General features: G+C 44.2%; 1 protein-coding gene across 1 annotated transcript; it reads left to right on the forward strand.

Moving 5' to 3' along the window:
* The first annotated feature begins 9,686 nt into the window (after positions 1-9,686).
* Positions 9,687-10,787, forward strand: LOC144166438 (uncharacterized). Its single transcript, XM_077695960.1, has one exon. It carries the CDS (start codon positions 9,687-9,689, stop codon positions 10,785-10,787), a length of 1,101 nt encoding a protein of 366 aa, XP_077552086.1.
* Positions 10,788-22,875: the final 12,088 nt, after the last annotated feature.

Genomic DNA, 22,875 nt, shown 5'->3' on the forward strand with positions numbered 1-22,875 from the left:
CGACACGAAAAAAATATGAGGACTGGGATGATAGCTTCTCAGAAGAATTTCTTAGTTATTGTCTTGCAATTTACGCTCGTACTGCAGTTATGTGGGTTAATATCATAGGTTGCGTTTGTTTTTTATTACGTGAGTTGTTATTATAGCAGTATTTAAGCAGTGGCCCGCTTAGGATAATTACGGGTCACCGTGGTGGCCGAACAGGAAATGACACGCGCAAGCGAGATATCTTTTTAACTAAAAAGAGGATAGCCCAGTGGTTAGCTCAGTTGTACCAATGACCGTCTTTCATAGAACTATTCCCGCAAAGTTCTATTAATCGCACCACCTTTCACCTGATTCGATCAAAAAAAGATGTTGAATCAAATCAACACAAATTTAATTCACTGAGTTAATTTAATTTAAGTTAATACGCTGAGGGTACAGTTACACACACATAAACGAAATGCAAAACATATATAAGAAAATATATTGACCGCGACAAAAATGAAATACATATAACCCGTCTACTATAGAGGTAAAGGTTCATAACATGGAGGTCCAAACAGAACTGGAACAAATAAACATTTTGTTTTCATTTTCAATAGCCCAGCAAATGAAATGTAACGCGGGAAATCATGCACAAAGTCTACACATGTAAAGGTTTAGGAATAACGCTAACATGGGGATTTGAATTGACATTTTTGGCCAACGCATTTTCATAACTCGCCCTCGATCATTAGCAACGGCTAAGTTTAAGGTGTTGCCCCCACCTTCGCATGTAATCACGGAACTTTTAAACATTTTATGTAGAAATGAATCCGTGTCACAATGTATACAGAACCAAACCAAATTTGCTGTCAATGTCTCACGTGCTGGTCGCAACCAACGCCGTTAAGGTGTTTGTTCTGAATAAGGGCTGCAGCACATCCATAACGCTGTCATGGTGGAGCTCCTTGTCGCTGAAGCAACTGGTACAAACGTCCTAGAGATCGCTAATAAACTTTAAAAAATGCGCGGAAGGATTCAGATGTACCCCCAAATTACAAGAGGTAGTAAACACAGCGGCATCGTCCCCTGGCATGTAGGATTGGTCCTGCAGACTTGGCACTTCGTTTTCAGAGCGCACTTCCTTACCAAGTGCCTGCATGCGACATAGCAGGTTAATAAAATATGAAAGCCCGCTAACAACAGTACAAGCATCAACGGTAGGGGTATCTCAGAAGAAGGTTTTCGGTGTTTTCGTTCCAAGTAGGAACGTAAAAAAAAAACAGTAAACTTTTTGCAGCATAGAGTGTGCGCCCCGCCGCTTTTGCTTCATGCGCAGAGTCAAGAAGGGGAAGGGAAGAACATTCCTGGTGCCTGTCCGTCAAATTAATCCCTCTTTAACTCGAACTCTGCTATATCTAAAAACATCTTCTCGAAACGTTTTCTCGCCGTGTGTTTACCTCCCATAGGCGCTACGCATTTGCCCGCTTTATCTCCAAACGTTTTTTCGGAGGACCACGGATTTCTCGAAATACTGGCAGAGAGGACAGAAGGCAAAGTTCGCTGCAGGCAGCTGATAGTTCCCGTTCGAACGATTACTCCCACTGCTCACCGAACGCGATCGTGAAGTGCAAGTTTACGCGGACTACGCGTCCCCGTTACCGGAATTGATGCTGTCTGGCGCGTACATTATTAAGATAGCTGTGGACGACGCAACTGATCATGCGGACGAGGAAGAGCCTCCAGAAGTGCATACAACGGCAGAAACAACATACATGCTGCGTCTGCTTTGTAACAAGGTAGAATGTAGCGATGGCGACCACCAATTCATGCGATGCGTTGAGAATTCTCGGGTACGCTTTTCTGGGATGCAGATGCGAACGCGAAACAGCCGAGCGCAACACAGTTGTTTCTTCTGCAATAAAAAAAGTTTCTTTTTCCTACGAAATATTTTGCCTTTATTAGGAAATCTCCCCTGTGCAATAGTGCTTTTGTTAGCTGTTATTTGCTAGCTGTTATTTCAGGGACCTGGCTACAAATTTTCTGCATTTGACTTAACTCGAAACTCCGCGCTTATCTGAAAATTTTCAGCTAATTTTCCGACCTTGAGTTAACGAGAGATTACTGTATATCAAGAATTAACGTTTTCAGAAAACGCATAAAAAGGAGAAATTATCGTTGGGGGGGGGGTCGGTAATTTTATGGCGGGGCGCACTAGTTTAAAGTTTGCTCAAGCGGAGTCGTTTCTGCGTCTACTTTGTAAATCAGCTTGCGAAAGGCGCAAGTTCGATTCCCGGCCACGGCAGCTGCTTTTGTGATGGAGGATAAAAGCGAAAAACGCCCGTGTCTTCGAGATTTCGGCGCACGTTAAAAATCCCCAGGTGGTCAGTACCGCTTGCCTCATCACCTGTGTAGCGCCGGCGCGTTAAACCCCATAATCCATAATAAATCAGCTTCGCAAGCGCAAAACACCGCAGCGAGCAACGCAAATATTGCCGCGCGCAGGCTGGGAGCTGCTGCCGGGGAGCGCCGGCTGTTCAGTTGTTGACGACAGCAGCGCCGCCGCTATACCGGTTTTATTTTCTGCGCGAAAGTCGACCCGGCGGAGCAATGGGAGAGGCCGCCGCTCGGGCCACTCTAAAAGTTCTAGTACACTCTACCATGAGTACACAAATTTTTCCAACTGCTCTCTGCGCGTGCGCGCCGTTGCTATAGCAACAAAAGCGCGTTGGCGCGTTGGCTGCTTTTAGGATGCCGTGCCGCCAAAATCAAACGGGAGGCGCCAAATTCAAAACGCGGGCCGGCAGTGAGAAGGGTCGTCACCGCATATACGATCGCGATGAATGTGAACGTAAAGCGCAGGGCATTCGGCGCATTCGGCTCAACCTGGCGACGAACAGCTTATGTGACAATTTGTGTCATAGTTCGATATGTGCTTGCAGTGGCTAGGCTAATCGGTGCTGCTATGAGCTTTTTAGGACTGCGCATCGATTAAAAATTACATAATTTTACAGGCATTAATAAATCATTTGATCGGTTCAGTGGTTGGTGCCAAAATACATTTTGAGTTCGGAGTATTTTTTTTTCTTTTGCCATTTGGCCTTCCAGATGGAAGAGTCAAAATCGTATACATTCTTGAACTTTGAAGCAATATATCGTGTATGTGTGTCGTTGTCCAGATGGCGCGCTAAACAGACCCTCGCGTATTATATGCGGCTGCCATATGGTGGCTGGAACGTGAACTAGTATCAGTATTTCTCAAAGAAAAGATCCCGTACCCTACGGTCATTGCCACTTCAAACGTGCAGTTTTAATTATGGCATCGTACGAGCGGCCTATTATGTTGTGAGACGGCAGCGTGAGATAATCTAAAGTAGTCTTTTGGAGAACTTGATTTCTGGTTTAAGGCACTCACGTGAGTTGAACTTAAGTACTAATAAAACTTTTATTGGGGATATTCGAATATATGATTAATCAGTACGGAAATTGCCCACCCCTACATTTCATCACAATGGTCGCTTGGTAACATTGACGCCCTTGCCTGCCCACCCTATCCTGATAGCGTGTGCTTCCGAAACCGACTCCACGATGCAAGCTCAATATAGTCATTTGCAAGGGATGTATGCTTTGACTGGCTTGTCCTGTTCGTATTTGGTGATGGTATTCTGTTACACCTGCATTGTATCAGAAAAAAAGGAATTCTGGTAAATTGTTTAACAACCAGGCTTCTAGGTGTGGTAAGTGTCATAGATTTACTACGGGAGACAACCCACGTGCCCGTGGCTCTTCTTGTTTAATAATTATGGAGTCAAAAGAAGCAGCTTCCTTTTCTGACACATTATCATACATTGTGTACCCAACATATGTATATTCAACAAAAGTGGTCTTATTTGTCAAATGTAACGAATATTTGCCATTCCTTGCTCTTTACAGTTTTATCCGTTATAAATACTGGTGCAACGCTCCGGTTTCTGAGAAACTGGCGTCACACTAGAGATGCCCTCCTGGTAGGTTGAATAAGCGTGTTTTCCGTGTTGTGGTGTGACTAAAGGAGGTTTGCGTGCCCTTGGAAACACAGTGGATTGGCGTTTTGATGAGAGAGTTAAGTAGGAGCAGCTGTTTATTGCAATAACTTGTAGGAAACGGAGCCGTGGACTCGGTTATGCGCTGTGGCTCCCCTACATTTATTCAGGTGGGTAAGGCCCGGCCAGAACTTAGAGAGCGGCGTGGTGAAGCGTTCGCCCAGCTGCCCAGTCATGTTCAATCTCCAGTGGCCCATGGCACTGCTGATTTGGTCAGGCACCGCTGATGATGATTGTGGCAGTATTCGAATGATTATAGTGGCGCTAAATGCGGATAGGGTTGCCACCACTAGAAACCTAAATAACAGTGTATTGATCAGTTCTTTTTAATATTCCGTATGTCAGGTTTCGTTTGCGGTGTGGACCTCGATTCACGCGAAACTGTCCTAGTGTATTGAGGTATTTTTAAGGATTTCTTGTTTGCTGTGAGCACCATTATTTAATCATGCGGATATTGTAAACATTGGTCGGGCTTCTGCAGAGATCGTACACGTTTGTTGGTTGTGGAGGCACGGGCATTGTACTCATGGGAATCTGTGAACATTTTCTTTACGAGTTGGCCTTCTAGACGGTATAATTCTTTATTAAGATTTTTCTGATAAGTACAAGATGCTGAAGTTGCTTGGGACATTGTTGCGCAAATTGTTTTGTAAATAAATGAACTATAAAAATGCAACATCGATAAAATTGTCCCGGGTCTAAGCGCCTTCTCCTGATATCAATTATTTTAGAGGGAAATTTTATCCTTGCCGCATTTTGCCTTTCTTGGCAATTCAGGAACCATCCAACAGTGCAAATTAGGCCTTATGCATTTTATCAGTTCTGGATACCCTGCATCCGTACCTTATTTCTACGAAGTGAGGAAACGTAATTAACTAGCTAGGCATCAGTAGCATGCCATCTGATTATTGAATTGCTATATAAGAAGCCCCATCACAGGCTTGTGTGAACAAATTTTTTAAATAAATAGATATTTCATGAATGCTGGCCTAGAGACCACCGCAAATATTTGTCGTTCAAGCATTCTGGTATTGCTTAGCATAATCCAGCTCAGTCAATGAGTGCCTTAGCAAAAAAAAAAATTTAAACTCCTCAGTGTTTTGTTTACAATAGCAGCACGCATATTATTTTTATGACTACGGTGCTTTTGACAACTTCAAATTTACGTCATGAACACGCGTTGTGATGTGTGTGGACGCACCTGCGGGATAGAATTCGCGTTACTTGGTGCGGGATTCTTCTTGTTGGGGTTTATGAAGGAGCCGAAAAACAATCGTGTGGTGAAACGTACCTTGTCAAAAGGAACATAATTATTTCACTCACCACAAGCATCTTTCCCGGCTGAATGAAAAAATTGTGCGCATGGCGAGAAACGCACGAAAGGTTTTCAACTTTGCAATAGCGAATTTATGTTTGCCTTTTTCATTCGTAATTTGAGTATCGTGTATTTATTGGTTTATTTGTTGATTCTATTTTTATTATCTACCTAGCTATTTATTTATAGATTTATTTGTACAGCAGGCGCTAATAAGGCAAATGAGCAACAAACAGCAACAAAAAAAGAAAAGCAACAAAAAACATGCATCTTCCAACAAAGCAGGACGCATATTAAATAAATCAAAAACACCTAATTACATAATTACCAGAAACAAGATTGTGCTTGCATTGTAGATTTGTTTTCTGGAGCACGCGCTACGAGGGCGTCAGTGCTATCCTGGGCGTTATTGGTACCATAAGGGTGAACGTATCAAGCGACCATCGCGATGACTGTCCATATTGGCCCGTTTAGCCGTGCTCTTCGCAGCCTCTATGGCCATAAAGTTCAGGTTCCCGCTCACCCCAAATCTCAAAGCCTCCGCCAAAGCCCCATGGCCCCGTGGAGGACATATCTCTGTGGAGCTCCTAACAAAATGGTCTATGGTTCCCGGATCACTGCCGCAGCATGCACATTGTTCATTCTGCTGCCTGTAGATACCCGCGTATGCCCGGGTTTCAGGCATCCCGCCTCTGCTTCCAACAGCAATGCACTGCCTCGCGTATTGCCATAGAAACTTTCCTTCTTGATTTCTACTTTCTCTGGCCTATAAGTCTCCAGGGTATTTCACTTCCATTCTCTGTGCCCACTTTGTCGTCTCTGCTGCCTTTACCTGCTTTGTAACTATTGTGTATACCCCGCTATCCCTTACCTACTTTCCGTACCGCTTGTTCAGCTGTGTGGTCGTCTGTCTCCAACGCCTGTCCATGCTTCTTGTATACAGGTTCTTAAACACCCTCGCGACCCATTTTTCCTCCTCCATGTCACGAAGTCGGTCCTCATACTTTATCTTGCCCTGCTCCTCCCTCGCCTCAAAGGACGACCAGCCCATGTCCCCCTGTACCATTTCATTTGTAGTTTTGCTGGTGCGGGCAATATTCCTAGTACAGGCACCGCCTGCTGACAGGAACAAGCGCCCTGTCTTAAGTCTTCTGACTTCAACTTCAGGTGATAGATATCTCTGATGAGCTGTCTGGACCTTCGCACTTTGTTTTGGACCTACATTTGGCCCCTTATATTGTGTCACACACTGAGGTTTTCAGAAGGTTTTGTATTCTGTTGTTTTGTGATCCCTTTTCGACAGAAAACCAAGGCCGAAGAGCAAACGCAGAAATGTCCCAGCAAAAATCAACAAAACGCTTAACCTTATTGTTTTCTGGTTGTGACAGTTTGAAAGTTCATATATATATAAATATATATATATATATATATATATATATATATATATATATATATATATATATATATATGTATATATATATATATATATATATATATATCGATAGCAAAGACGATACACCGTCGAAAACGCGGAAGGCGTATTTCCTGAGCGACTGATAAATTCTGCACTCGTAAATTTTAGCGAGCATGGACATCCATTCGAAGTATAGTGGAAGAGTTATAATTTTGTTCCGAGAACTCCTTATTACACGTCATGGTAAAATTGGTATTGGCGGATCACTTGGGTCAATAAAATGGTTGGATTGGTATTGAAACGTGTCGCGATGAAACATTTGGTAAAATGCGTTCAGGGGTTGCTTAAAGCCTGCAGCCCAAAACTTAGGCTTAGAAAGATAACTCTTGGCAATATCCCACACTTGCGGGTGTTGTAAAGCAATAAGAACGGCCCGTGTTCTTTTCGCGAAGTTTCCTTCACTCCGAGAGCACATAGACTTAGAAACGCCGTTTCTAGTTTAAAAATACATTAGCTTTGTTGAACATATTCGTAATCAAATCAGTGTACAAAGCAAGTGTCTTCGTTGCTTTATATAGTGATGCACTGATGGAGATTGGACTTCTTGGAAAGCCCTTTTAATAAACTACTCTGTATCAGAAAGGGAAGCCGAAACGTGTCAGCTACTTCAAAGCAACCAGAAACTGGATGAGCTGACCGGCACTGCCTTTGAAGAATTCCTAGCTTGGTATAAACGTAAGAATTACCGGTGGTATGGAGTTAAAGCCGGCTTAAAGCAGAGAACAGGGTGTTAGGAAAGAGAGAACATGCCTTCAGAGCTACGCATTAGTTGGTCAAAGACCGTTACACTGGGAGCATATTAACAGCGCAGACTCACTGCGAGTGAGTGTGCGGGAGCGATTGCACAGAAAGTAGTTAAAAGCAGTGATCATGTGTACAGGCGGCCCAACTTTTCGAGGATGCAGCTGAGTACATATTTTGTGAACAGGGCAAATATTTTTGTAGGGTGTATACAACAGTGATACTTGTACGGTGCTGGCAAGTAAAGCAAGCCCAATGTGGAATGCGTCTTGTTTAATTAAAGAACAAAGCCCTCTTTATTAAAAGAAAGATGGCGAAAATGCGAAGCGTTTTCCAATGCAACTTGAGTCAAAGTCAAAGTAAAAAATCCCATCTGCTTTGATTGTTTCGGGCTGGTGCAATCGTATAGATGTTGGCTTCATTGCGCGAGTACCCAGTTTCGATGACCGCCATCGTTTTGTGAAACCCACTCTGTACATTTGGCTTTCATGCGGTGTTTTCTGGAACGACATCGAACGCCATTAGCGAGGAATAGAAAGCTTCGCTTAAAACACGACCACCGAAAGGCAAGAATCCGTCCGATAACCTGCGGGTGGTCGTACCACTTGAAGTAGCATGATGACGAACCTGTTCGATCATGTTACCAAATATTGAAGAATAGTCACCAAGTTTTTTTTCGCATTTGCAAAAACGGTAGCGCTATTTCAAGCCCCTGGCTCTGTCTGTTGAGTTGGTTGAGAGGCAGTGACAGGCTTCAGTGCCATGACACGGCCGCTTCGTCTTCCCCTATATACAAAACAAGTATACGAAAAGCTTCATCTATATCTACATCAATCAATATATATATATATATATAAGGGGGAGACCACGGTAGAGTGGCCCTGTCCTCACCTTTATTATTTTTTGCTAGTTGGGAATCCTCATCGCTGCCTGTGTCACACCTAGAAACTCCTTGTTTTGAACTTGTGACACCAGCTTCCGGGGGACAGAACTGCAGTGTGTCTAGTCGGATGTTTAAGTTTTATAATGTTTAACTGCACCAGTGTTAGGTACAATTTCGTTATTAGGTTCCCTTTGTACGAAATGTATGGTTGGAGTGAGAGAACTGGGCTAAAGATACCCAACGGGACGATGCAATTTAAACGGGCTCGGGATAAATTATTGTGTGCATAACGCTAAGGTGCCATTCCCTCTTCGTGATTGGATCAAAGTCATGACATATTCAAACATTTAGCGGAAAACACTGTGTCACACCTAGAAACTTTGCATGCGCCAAAGGTTTTACCTTTATGTGTACAGGTTTCACCTCGGATGAAACCGTTTTCGCTCGTCATTGCTCAAAACGAGCCCCAATATTTTGCGAGGCCTCAACACCTTGAATTTGCAATAGCCACAGTTTTGAACGAAGTGCCGTCTAAATCTAGTTATTAGCGAAATAATCACAATTTCTCTGCTTTAGAATCTAAAATCGGTGAGCATAAAACGTCACCTTCATATTTTGATTTTGGGTACCAGGAACACTGCGGTTATATGCTTGGTGCAACAGTCTCGCAAAGAACCAAATGCTGCATAAGTCAACACTTTTTGTAAGTATATGGTTAACATAAAAAAAAAACGTAAAGGTAGAAAAAATCAACGCGGTGTAGTGATTTGAGCGACGATCTAGTTCTAGCTCGAGGAGTGAATAATGGCACCCTTCGAAAAATTTCCTGATATTGTGAGGAGCGTTTCACTGTGAGCACCGCATCATAGAATTGATAGTGAGGGCGAAGAGCGAGTGCGCATGGTATGGGCCACACCAGAAGACGTCATGAAAATGATTGTACTGGACATAATAGCGATAAATCGCGGGACCTCATGTGCACGACTCCTAATTTTACATGGCGTGGTAACAACTTAACCGTCATTGTTCTCTTCAGCACACTACGCTTTAAGCGTTTCAAACAACACGAGACGCCGACCAGTCAAAAAATCGTTCTTGCAGAAACTGTCGAAATTCTTGCACCAAGTCCTGGCTCCGTTGGTCGGTCACGGTGCAAGTCATGTTCAGAATTCCTCCAATTTTGTCCAGAAGACGGGGAGCATCACGATCGAGGAAGACGATTTGATGGTGTCCTTCGACGTGAAGTCCCTTTTCACGAGCGTGCCGATAGACCTCGCTGTCAACGTGTGCACCGCTTCTCTCGAGTCTGATGCAACGTTGCCACAGAGATGCCCGATAGATGTACCGGACCTGCGCAGGCTCCTAGATTTCTGCCTTAAGAACACTTACTTCGTCTTTATGGGCAAGTTCTACAAGCAAAGCCAGGGGACTCCCATGGGCACGTCTGTTTCGGTTACGGCGGCGAACCTCACCATGGAAGCGCTTGAACAGCGGGCGTTATCCTCCTTCGCCCCGTCCCCTAAAGTGTTCCTCCGCTACATTGATGATTGTTTCTGCATCATCCAAAAAGATGAGGTGAGCAAGTTCCTGGATCACCTGAACAGTTTGGAAAGAGCCATTCAGTTCACTTTGGAAGAGAAGGTGGATGGAAAACTTCCATTCTTCGACGTCCTCGTTTCTCGGCAGGGCCAGAGGCTAAGCTTCAGCGTGTACCGGAAAGATACCCACACAGGTCGATACTTGAGTTTCGGCTCTGTGCACCCGGCCGCCCACAAGCACGCCGTTGTTAGCACGTTACTGCAGCGGGCCGAACGTCTGTGCTCAAGGCCCGATGATGTGGCTGTGGACAAGAAAAAGGTACGGGATGACCTCGCAAGCTGCGGATACCCTAGACGCTTTACCGATGCAACGGAACGTCAGCTGTCACGTAGGGGACAACCGGACGCACCTCCTCCCCTCAAGAAACGAGCTTCTGTGCCATATATTCCTGGAACAAGCGAATGTCTCGAACGTGTCTTACGGGAGTATGACGTACAGGTGGCACACGTTCCGGCAAGAAAGATGCGTCACCAGCTGGTTAAAGTGAAGGACAGCTTGCCCAAGGAACGCTTCCCCGGAGTTGTGTATGAAATCCCGTGCGCAGACTGCGACGGTGTTTACATCGGCGAATCAGGAAACTACAAGAAACGATTACAGCAACACGCTCGTGACGTAAAAAATAAGAGCGTTGGCAACAACGCTTTAGCAGAGCACGCCGTCACGAATGACCACAAGATTGACTGGGACGGTGCAAGAATCGTCGCAACGGAAAAATGGGCAACTTGACGCCTGCATCTGGAATCACTAATCATTCAGACCGCATCTAACACGGTTAATCGTTACGACGGAAATCTGAATCCAATCTACGCGCGCTCCTTACATCGATTACTCAACCCCATTTAAACGATCCATTTCTGGTGATGTATTCATTGTGAACAAGGCTTCCGTGCTGGAAGCCGAAACGTCAAGAACGATTTTATGACTGGTCGGCGTCTCGTGTTTTTTGAAATGTATTCTCCCGGCCAGACGGGATTCCGTCACTGTCTCGACTTCTTTATGCTTGAAGCGAAGCGCCTGACGATAATATGATCACGTTTCCGCCTGATCTTCTGATCCTACTGTTTAATTTTAAAGTGCCCTGTGTTGGTCTACACGGCCCTACGTTGACACGACAGCCAGGATGGCTCTATATAATGGTCCACAAAAGAGAATTCAGCAAAAACTTTCAAATTACAAATATTTTTCTATATCACCTTTTGACTGGCAGAATTGGATTTGAAGCACTACATGACCGTGTAAAGTAAAACCAGAATAAGGTACCATTTGTACGGAAACGTCTCAGCCATATTTTCACAAAAGAAACCAGACTTCGTTTTTGATGTTTCGAGGCATTGCTGGAGGAAATATTTAGGATGAATATCGAAAGGTTTTATGATCTCTTGCCTAGTGTACTATTATGAGCAATATGAAAGGGAACACAGGAACGCGTGGCAAACAGCCTCGAAACAGACTCGGAGCGATACGCGGATGGCGCTGTGAAAACCAAAGGGGGAAAGGAGGGCGCTCTTCCACGAACTGTTGGCACTCCCACCGCGCTGGCATTTCTACAAAGCAGCAGCCTACGTAATTTCACCGATAATATGGCATCGTCGGGCAGCCGATAAGACGCACGGCGGGAATGGGTGGTGGTGGTGATTTATTAACAAAGGAGGGACGAGAAAAGGCCTGGGGATATTGTTGAACTCAACGGGGAGTTCACCCTCATACGACCCAGTCCAGGGAAGGGGATTGGGGCTTCAAAGGATAGGAAGAGAGAAGGGGGAAGAGAAGAGCGGTAGGAGAGTGGGAGATAGTCTATATCGCGTTCGTTTAGTCCATGACTCGATGGCTACAAACGCAGCGCTAGTCCTGTTGTAACCAGGAAATTGACTACGTGCTGGAAGACCTCCCGTCGGATGGCGTCCGGTCCCGTGGGGAACAGGAAGTCTTCTAGCTTGTGGCTTGGGGCACCGAGTCGCTGGAGTTCGGCCCGGAGTTGTGCTCTTGCGTTGTCGTGCTGCGGGCAAGAGCACAGCAAGTGCTCTAGCGTCTCAGGCTCTGGGCAGTCGGCGCAGAGCCTGAGACGCTAGAGCACTTGCTGTGCTGGAATGGGACAGTTGTTAGAACAGCGTCCCCCTTTCCACTTTGTTTCCGACAGCGACCGCTGCGTATCACTCATATCTGGATCTGAGGGTGTTTTCTACGCGTTCCTGTGTTCCCTTTCATATTGCTCATAATAGTACTTCTGTAGGCAATGTTTAGACACATTTTGCGAAAAGTGAAAGGTGGCGCCAACTTTTACAAAGTGCAATACGCAGAAGTGAATAACCACTCCACTGCCCTCTAATTATTTCATACTGCGTGGTAAGTGCCCAGCAGTGCTACTTCGAATCCCCCCGGTTTGGCTGTTTGCCCCGATCCAGTTAATTGATTCAAAATCTCGAGTATTTCCGCTAAAAGATATTCAAACGCCACATCGCCGAGGAGGAGGAGGCAAAACGTTTTATTGAGCAAAAAAAAAAAAAAGAACGAAGAAGGCGAAGAATACCGAAAATGAGTTTTAATGTTTTCCTTTCAGTCTTTTATTTGAAGATATGGTGCCAGTATATTACTCACTAGGGAAGGTTCCATATCGATGTCTGGCGGTGAATTTTTTTTATGATGCTTCGTGAGCCTTGAATATGAGTAAAATTAGACATGAAAAGACGTCATACAGCAAATTTTGCTTAAGTTATGCCACTTTGAGTTACCACAAAACACATCTTTCATTGTCCGGCAGCCGCATTGGAGAGCCCTTCTTGCAGTGAAAGGCTACAGAAAACTCTTCCAAGTTCTTCAAAGGCACGTTGACCCTGTGAAAAGGAATATATGCCGTTTAGGCTCCCATTGAACATACTGCACACTACCAATGTCTGCCGTATATTTAAGAAAATAAATAAATACATAAATGAATAAGTAAATAAATAAATAAATAAACAAACAAACAAACGAACAAATAAATAAATAAATAAATAAATAAATAAATAAATAAATAAATAAATAAATAAATAAATAAATAAATAAATAAATAAATAAATGAACAAACAAACAAACAAACAAACAAACGAACGAACAAATAAATAATAAATAAATAAATAAATAAATAAACAAACAAACAAACAAACAAACAAACAAACAAACAAACAAACAAACAAATAAATAAATAAATAAATCAGTAACAAATAAACAAATAAATAAACTTCAGGCTTCTCTTCAACCTAGTATGGCTTATCGCATTCTATTTTAATAAAAACAAACACCTTCAGCGAAAAAGATTCTGAACAGTTTCAGGGCTAACTGTGAACCCTTCGGTGCCGGTGTGCGGCTCAGCGCATTTTTTACTAGTATACACAGAGCATAAAACAAGTTGCCAGTTTTTAAGGTCTGATCAAAAGAAGCCCAAACCACTCAAACTGGCTCTGAGGAAAAAGTCTTGCACACACGGATATGGTTTTCTTTGGATTACATAATTAGGACCACGGTGATCACAGCAGCTCGTGACGGTCCATGAAAGTGACGCGTACCTGGAAAAAATTTGCCCGTTGACAATTGATGGACTATCCGATTGCAGACTAGAATCTATATTATCGCTTAGCGCGAGGTTTTTGACAACAGAATGGCCCCACACTCACAGAACACAACTGGACACTGGCTGACACTTTTTCTCGACTATGCGACATTGATTGCCCTCTTTCCATCATTATGGCCAGGCTCCACACAGCAAGAATAATTACAGAAGAAGCAATGGGCGATTTTTACGGCCGCCAGCGTCGTGGAAGCGCCCATTCAACGGCGGCCTGCCCCATCTAGATATTTGGCGGCAGGCGTTCGCCGCCGTTAAAACGGCAAAGTGCACCTAGAGGCCGCAGCCAATCCGCTATGACCCGTCGAGGTGGCTCAGTGGCTAAGGCGTTGAGCTGCTAAACCAGATGGCGCAGGTTAAATTGCGGGCCGCGCTGGCCGTTTTTATGGTGCAGGAGAAACTCAAAAACCCCGAGGTGGTGAAAATTAATCTGGAGCCGTCCACTACGCGCGCCTCATCGACTGTGTAGCGTCGGCGCCTTAAACCTCACAATTATTAAAATCAGTACGTCCAATTGGCGCTGTGGGCGTGGCCATAGAGTTTCTTACTTTGTACACTAGAGAGGAATGTGGCGCTAGCGCCTACGCGGCTCGTATCAAGGCCTTCGGCGTCGTCACAGGCCGCATTATACCATGAGCTCGCGTTAGTTTCGTCATAGGCTTGGATTGAAGTGTTTTAGTGGGCGTACATTCGAACACAGGGCCTCAAAAACGTAAAGAATGGTGTTTTATTATGGAAGCGCAAAACAAAACAGGCTGTTTTAAACCGAAGGGAAAAGGAAGTAAAGCATATTTTTGCGGGAACCGTTGTCTCTTTTATTCTGCACGCCAAGGTGGTAATTAAAAACAATGCTAATATTTGGGGAAACAGATTTGAGACTTATTTTTTTTAATTTTACTATATTTCAAATATTGAGTTGTTTAAAGAGATGGGAAATGTTTTTTCAGCATGCATAGAAAACGTCGCCTTCGGGGTGAACCGGCGCACCGACCGTCGGCTACCGTATAACAAAACTTGTTACTGAGCGAATTGGTTCATACACGAAGAAAAAAGATAATTGTTAAACATTTGTGGACAAAGAGACGCTAAAACGAATCGGCCATATCTGTCTTAACACTTACCGCAACACTTACCGTCCACTACTCGGAATGTATTTAGGGGTAAAGGCTATTGTCCCAGCAATCTCCTCCCGCAAGAAATATGAAAAGCCCTTCACTATCACCGAAACTATGCGCGATGAGAAATGGCGCATAATTGTGTCCTCTCAACTAAAACGCGGACAACGCGACAAAGGCTGTGCGCTCTCTCCCGGAGAGGGGGGCGACTCGCGGCGTACTGTTCGGCGGCATATCACAGGCCGGGGAGTTTTCTCATTTTCTGCGCAACGTGGAAGGGTGTATTTCTGGTCTGGTACCACAAAAAAAGCAGGCATGGCTGCTCACAAGCAAGGGCTCAGGATGGTAGGGCGTTTTTGAAGCCATAAACGGTTGGTGTGGAGTGGTCTCGTTGAAAGGAAAGTATTGAGTCCGACACTCAAACTCCGCGCGCACTCAAAACCAAAGAAACACCAAAAGTATGCGTACAGGTTCAGACCTAGAAGAGGTTGGTACACAGCGCCGACGACGGCGGATCGTCACAGGAAATGGGAAAAATAAGCAGCGAAGTTGACCAGCGACCGCCTTTAGGACAGCCATGGCCCAAATGAAGTGGTTTAGGCCATGCAAGGGCTGCATAATGAGGGAAACTGAAGAAAGCGGGGTTGGTTTTTCCACGCCTTTCACAACAATTCACATGCTCGCCATTTCACGTGCACGTGTAATATTTGGTTCAGGTATTCTTGGCCGTTTAGTCTAAACGTCGCGCAGGTTTACATGCACTGCACAAAAAGTGTTGCAGGGTCCCTTTAAGTTGCCTTAGCCGAGGTACGTTTGGTTTCTTTTTATTGTCAGCTACAACTTTCGCAGAGGCATATTACCCGCTCAGTAATACATTCCTTCGACTCCTGCATCACCAATGTCAGATAAAATCACGCAATGCCTGCCCTTTCACCAAAAACGCAGTTGCCATTGCTCACGGCTACCACAGCATCTCATAGACGCGTTAATGCATAGATAAGAAACGAACCCCCAAAACGGCTTAAAAATCTAATTGCCATGCCAAGCCCAAGCCCTTACACTCTTTTGCTTGTGAGTGGTATCTTTATTAACCTTCTCCTGTACGGGTAGTTTGTCTCCGCGCACCTGATTAGCATGAAACTATACTGATCCCTTTCCGATTGTGCAACTTAAGTAAGCAATCATCGTTAATTAGAAACTTATGTCGGTATAATTGTGATCCTTCTTCCGTTATACGAAAAAAAGACAGCAGTTCACTCATGGAAAGCTGGCTAAATGCTTGCATTTGGTTGATGATGTAGGAGTACTAACGATCTGCATTGCTTTTTACATTCAGGGGGGTGGAAAACACCCGTGATGTATGTTCGAATAAGCTACTTCCGTTTTCCAAATACCTGATTTTATCGCTTCTGGAGTCGGGCAGGTAAGTTATTCATACAGACGCGAAGGCGCGCCAACAGTCACAGCAGCGCTTTATTACTTCATTCTTTATTCCGCCCTGTGTTTTATTCTGCTATAAAATGTACTAACTTGTCCAATTACAAACCCCCGTGTACTTAAAACAGTATATTGTGTAGGAGGAGCTGCAGGTAGCAGGGCTCGTGTGTGCGAAATTGAGCAACTCGTGTTGTTTCGTCACGACAACCCTATCATGCCATATATGCCCTTCTTTGTAGCCTATAGCTGAGGTCACATCGCAATCCAACGATATTGACGTGGTATTGTGAAAACTGCTGTTCTTTCAGGGCGGGTTCTATCCTAGCAGTATTTGATCCTGGAGATGAATGCACACATATGCTCGAGAAAAATTGTGCCGATGTGCTCACGATGCATAACAATGACAACTCCCTCAATGCCGCTATAATAACTGAGCGGTCTCTGCAAAATATGAAGCAAATGGAGATCCAAAAACGCAGTTATTTCCAAGAGGGAAAAAACGACGTTTTCTTCATACCTGTATCTGTGCGGCGCGTGGATCCTAGTCGATATAAACTTCTCAATAGTACGCTTGTCTTGATTTGAGCACCATGGCTGTCCGTAGAAAGAATACATGAGCGGGGAATAAATGCTTGCACCATACTTACGTAAACATTTCGAAACAGACGTGGTGTTAAAATTTGTCGCGGAAATTAAAGCAAGTACTTTTGCACAAAAACGTTCAGCGCTGTTACGTTTGCCCTTCATAAATTTAATAAGGAATGGGCGGCCACTGCTCCATTCTGTTTTTATGTGCAAAACGAGTACGTGGCAATTGCATTTTTGGAGTAATTCTAACTTTAGGTTGGACTAGGCTGGTGTGTGCAATAAAATGAAAGGGTACATGCAAAGAATTGCTTACGGGCTTCGTCCACAAGCAGCGAATGATTGCGAACGCATAATAAATCAGTTAGCTCAGGACGAACGTGATATTTGTTTCTGATTTACGTAGGACTTTACTGCCATCTCAAGTGGCTGTTTTTGCACTGTACAGCTTTCTTAATGATTACTTCTTCTGTTCTGGTGCCAGTCTTTATTACAAAGATTTTAAGCAGTACTTTTCTGCGTGGGACAGCGATTGTCATTTGAGGAATTAGTTTCCGTTGTTAAATTCCGTTTTCTCCTTCGAGGAACCACTGCGCATTCGTAAATTGTTGCGTGACTTTCCATTTAACATGGACCGAATGGGATGTCACAGGCACAGAGAGAGAGAGAGAGAGAGAGGAGATAGAGAGAGAGAGAGAGGAGAGAGAGAGAGAGTATTTTATAGAAATACTGCAATCTAGGATTCTGTTGTCCCTTCAGCTTGAGTTTGAGAAATCGTGTAACAAAAGCAGTTGCTGTCACATTATTAAAACTCAATTCTGGCAGCAAAGGTGTAATTTTTGCGGTTTCTAGGGCTACCTGTCCGACGTAGTCTTTAAAGAGCTTATGGGGGCCGCAGTATCGTTCAGGGCGCTGTCTAAAAACACGTGTTCCTAATGTGCGGTGAGTTAGTGTAAGCGATCCAACGAAGCAATCTCCAATATTACATTGTGTACATAACCCTCCTAAAGTTCTGCATTGTGGTCTCATAATTGCGTGGGAGCAGTGGTAGCAATGGTTCGGTTATTTTTAGGCGCTTATACTAAGTGGAATAGAACAAACTTTGATTTTTATGATGGTGTCGCTGAAACATATGTACTTGGGAGTCCATGGTGTTGGTATCACCCTACATAACAAATTATCTGACAGCTTTCATCAAGCAACACTAGAAGAATAATTTGAATAGAGGAATGGTGTAAAATTCACGATTTAGAGCTGAAATAAACGAAAAGTTCACCTCCAAAAATGGTTCTTGGTTAGGCCACTTTTAGTAACCGCGAAGTACAGAAAACCGTAATAGAGGACTTCAATAAACCTACTTCAGTGAAGGAATGGCAAGCGAAAGATGCCTAATCTCACTATGTCAAGTTGCGGTCAGTATGCTTTAGAGTTTGAAGTGATTGAAGAAGTCGTGGTTTCCGCAACGCAAGAACGATAACAAACGTGTACTGGTTTTGGTATGATTAATGCTTAGAGGTTTTTATTGCTATTTTCTTGAATAAAGCAGACTCGGTTGCTGTGCTGATGAGACTTCCTAGATTTCTTTAGGTTGCGTAGGCCCGGCCAGAACGAGCGGCCGCCCAGCTATACAATCGACGTTCCATCTCTCTCGCTTTGAACTGCTCACGCGCCTGTCAAGTCCACTAATGATGATCAAGGTGCTGTTGGGGACGATGGCGGTGGCATCGCTACAGCCGGTTCTAAAGAATACGTTTCCCTCCACCACTGAAGAAAATATCGGATCTCGCCCACTCTCAATCTTAGGAAACCGCCCCTGTGGAAACGTACGGGGGGGGGGGGGGGCAGGGAATGCAACTTTATTTTCATTCCCAAACAAAGATATCATTAGTTTAATTATTTTACAACATTGGAGTGTTCACCGCAACCCGTGTCCTTCCTTGCCGTTCCGCCGATAGGTTTCGCTCACCGAGATTCTTCGGATTACTATGTTTGATTTTATATTCTGGAGCCTTGCAATTCCTCAACACACACACGCCCGGAAGCACAAGCACTTACATGACATGTTCGGCCTTCCTCTAGTTTCAATTCTGGGTAGCCGTTTGGCCCCCATTTTGTTCCAGAGGTGGACTGTTCGCGGCTGTGTACTCGCAGCGCAACTTCACTTATCTTGTAAACTTTAATCGGGGTTGTCTGAAATGCGCTTGAGCCTAATTAAGACGCCGGTTTTATATCTCTCAGCCTTACTTTTATCTTTTCCTGACTGCTCGTTTGGCCTAATTAGGTTTTTTGGCTGCTTTTTGTATTCCAAGTGGCCGCCCTATGCTAATAACAAGAAATACATACTCCTGTTAGGCACTTATTGTTTTTGACAAAGGTTGCCCACAGTTTACTACTTTGTGCTTTAGAAATACGGACTAGACGGTCGCAGTTGTAGGATTGATTTTGTTTTATTGGTAAACACTTAGTAGTGGCCTAGCTCGGCAATGTCAGGATATACATAGCGTGAGCTAAGGTTCATCTGGTTATTCTTAGGTTTACTGGTTGTCGAGGATAAGCTTGATTGTCATGCTTACTGCTCATTCAATGACAAACACCCCGTATACACAATATGTGACAAATTCATACTTATCAAGCGGCTCAGGCGCAGCGTTACCAATCGCCCCAGAGCTAAGCTGGTTCCACAGGAGCACGTCGGTGTCGCTGCAACACACGAGCCATCGGTTCCACACCCAGCCACCCCTCGCACGATTATTAAGCGGACCAGGCCGCCACGTGCGGAACGGAGGTCGGCGAAGACGCTGGGCGCATGGGGTGTGTGAGAGACGCCGCGCAGCGAGCAAGGTTCTGTGAGCCGCGTGACGTCACTTCTCCGCACGCATGCGCAGCACGGCTATTCAGGGGCCATGCGAAACTACTCAACCTCGGCCAGTGTAGCTCACGCTACAATATTGCTACTGAATGTCCCACCAGGATAATTGTATTCTTCATGTGTTCTGCTTTATGTTGCATAGGTTTAAAAGGGTACTTTATACAGGTAAATTTCCTTAGCATAGGTAAAACTGGCAACTACAAGTTGTTGCAGCAATGAGGGGAAGAGCAACTATAGACCATAAAACAGCACACGTACGAAGAATGCCGACGTCATCCGAACGCCGGAATTCGCCACGGCGGTCGTAATTGCTAGGAAGGAAAGTGGAAACGCTGCTCGCCACACCGCATTGCCGCTGCGTCTGTGGCATGCCACTGCGACGATCCCCGGTACTGTGTGTACGCGTTGTAAAATGCAATGTGCAGTCAGTGCAGGGTGGCAGGAAAAGATGGAATGGGAATGACGGCGACGAAATTCCTATGCTGGGTGACGCAGAGGGAGGGATAGGTTGCTATTACCGCTGCTAAGGAGCAAGCGCTATCAATGACACAGTTCGGACGCAAAGCAAACTTGGCATTGTATGTGATGTGCCGGCGAGAAATGCCTTGCAACGGGATTCAAAAGGTAGAAAAACTTGTATGGACGGGGCCCAACTCCATGTTTGTGAGGAACAGGGATGCGATTTCCAGAAATATTTAAAAATCGACGTACAGATATGCAGAGTTTTTTTTATGTTGTGTTTAAATAAGTGATATTGATTTTAACCAAGTGACTGGACTGTTTTGTGCAGATAAGGCAGCGTTGTTTGCATCCGTTGTCCTGAACATCCTAAAAAGTACATAACCTCGCATATATATGGAATATGAAGTGTGCCAAGCAGTCGGCTCTCGCTGGAATTCATGAGTTCACTCAATAAACCTTGTGAAATACCCGCTGTTTGTACACTACTATAAATACGTTCGTTTACATTGGGGCGCCTTTTTAAACCCTTTCTAATGGGAAGCATCCCGCACTTTCCTTGAGGGAATATTGTATCAATATATTTCTTCTTTACATGTGTAAAGAACTCCATGTTCACTTTACACGCGTCCTCTCTTGCTTGCATAAAATGGGCGGTGTCCATTTAATCAAACAATGTTCCGGATTATGTAATTGCAAGGAAATGGTTTATAATAGCACGCAGGTATCAGTTGTATACTAGGTTATTACAATGAATTTTATTAGTGCCTGTTTGCTGCTCTCATGTTGTTAGAAATGTAGTGTGTTTTTACTTTTCCGGTTAACTATTGTCTTTGTGAAGAGGTACACAAACAAAATAGTGCGGTCACAGTTTTGTGATACCTTAGCTCTTGGACACATATTTTTCTCTTAAAGAAAATGATGTCAATATTTTTTTCAGGCCAGTAGGACCCTCATGTGCTTGTTGTAAGTATATTGGGTAGGTACGTCATTGGAATATCAGTACTACTATTTACCAGATACGCGTAACTCTTTCCTGCCTAGCTGATTTCCCTCTATAACCCCTGCAGGACGAAGTTTCCCCTGGTAGGTAATAAGCGCTGCGGCCTCACTAAGGAAGGAAATCGGTTAAGTGAACTTTCCTCGCCTCAGGCTGCTGCAGTTTAAGTCTTCGTAAGACCTTTCCGGGGCTTTGATTGTGTAATAGAAGTTGTTTTCAATGTCGCCAGCTTTCCCTGTCCGTGCCTGCGTTTTGTCTCGAAAATTGATGAGTTACGTCTCTGTTGTCCTTAAGCGTTCGCCCTGGTGTTTTTTCTATGCTTACAATGTCTCAGACGTGAATTTTACTTTTCCCACTACCCGCAATAAAGTTTGAGCCGCCCGAACCTTCTTTTGCTACTTTGGTCCAGACTCAGCGCGCCGTGCTTCTCAGGCACTTCTCTCATTTTCCATGATAGTTCACTCGTTCGTTTTGTGGTTCTCCCCTACATTACCCACCGATAATTCTGTCATCATCTCAGGTTGTCAATAATTATGTCCAACCTTTGTTTCGTTTGCTCAAGGCCCCTAATCATTTATGAAGGCGTATTAGAGACACCGTAATGCAGTCAAATCTGGATACAACGAAATTCAAGGGGCCGCTAAAAATGGTTCATTATTTTTAATAATTCGTATAGTGAAAAAATAAAAAAATGCACAGTAACAATTGTGAACGTAACAAGTGCTTCCAGCTACTTTTACTGGGAAAACGTGCAGAATCGCATTAGCGTCTAACGCGAGTCTGGATGCACGTTTATCTTATGAAATTGTTGATCTTTGCCTGACGTGTGCTACTCAACTGCTGCAAGACGAACGATTCGAAGCTGTCCAAGTTCTTGTGCACTGCCTCGGTGGCATTGGTGAACCTCTCGAGAAAAGTGCGAATCTGTGCTACACACTGCAAAACATCTGCGTTAGACACGGCTTTCGCCTTGGCTTGCGGGCGCTGTCTCAGCGTCGTCCCCGTCACTGGTACTGTCATCGCGACGAACGGTGTTGACGATGTCTTTAGTAGTCAGTTCACCAGACTTGCATGCTTCAGCATCGCACTGCACGTAACCTTCAAAGGTGACTGCAGCGTCCACGGCGAGCTTTTCTGTGACTTCATCCCATGCATCGCATTCTTCACTGTCTTCTCGCCCCCACTGGCAAGCATGGTGGCGAGACCCCCCAAACGCATGCGATGCCGATAGAGCTAACGCGCATTTAGCATGCTGATTATTGATAGTTGTGCATACCCACCACTAGTCGTCGTTCACACCAACACGAGTAATTTCGTACACTCGGAATTCGTTATTTTGAAGTGTTGTTTTATATGAGGATGATAAAATTTGTTACGTTATTCTGAAATAATCGGTGTTCTGAAATTCGTAGTAGTGAAATATTTTTCCATAGAAATTAATGGGATTTAGCAAGGGATTTTCACAATCTTCGTTAATCTGAAAAATCGTTAATCTGAGGTTCGCAATAACGGGATTTGGCGTGTGTTTTGCATAGTGAAAAATGAGTTTCCACTCATACAAGTTCCACCGGTTCTCTTCGTAATATGATTTGGTCCTCTTCCTCATTTTCATTTAATTACTGCTCTTAACCTTGCCTGTTACGTTAGCATCCTACAGATTATATAAATTGGAAAGTAGAGTGAAGCAATTTCGCGATCAAGGCACCCGTTTACAGCTTATATGTGTAATTTCCTGTTGACTCATTTTT

The sequence above is a fragment of the Haemaphysalis longicornis genome, unplaced genomic scaffold (genome assembly GCF_048455015.1).
Source record: "Haemaphysalis longicornis isolate Haplotype H1 unplaced genomic scaffold, Haemaphysalis longicornis Haplotype H1 scaffold_17, whole genome shotgun sequence".
In the NCBI taxonomy this organism is placed as follows: Eukaryota; Metazoa; Arthropoda; class Arachnida; order Ixodida; family Ixodidae; genus Haemaphysalis; species Haemaphysalis longicornis.

Bases quoted from the DNA above. Each gene is read 5' to 3' on its own strand.
- LOC144166438 (XM_077695960.1), top strand. From the start codon at position 9,687: ATGGTGTCCTTCGACGTGAAGTCCCTTTTCACGAGCGTGCCGATAGAC.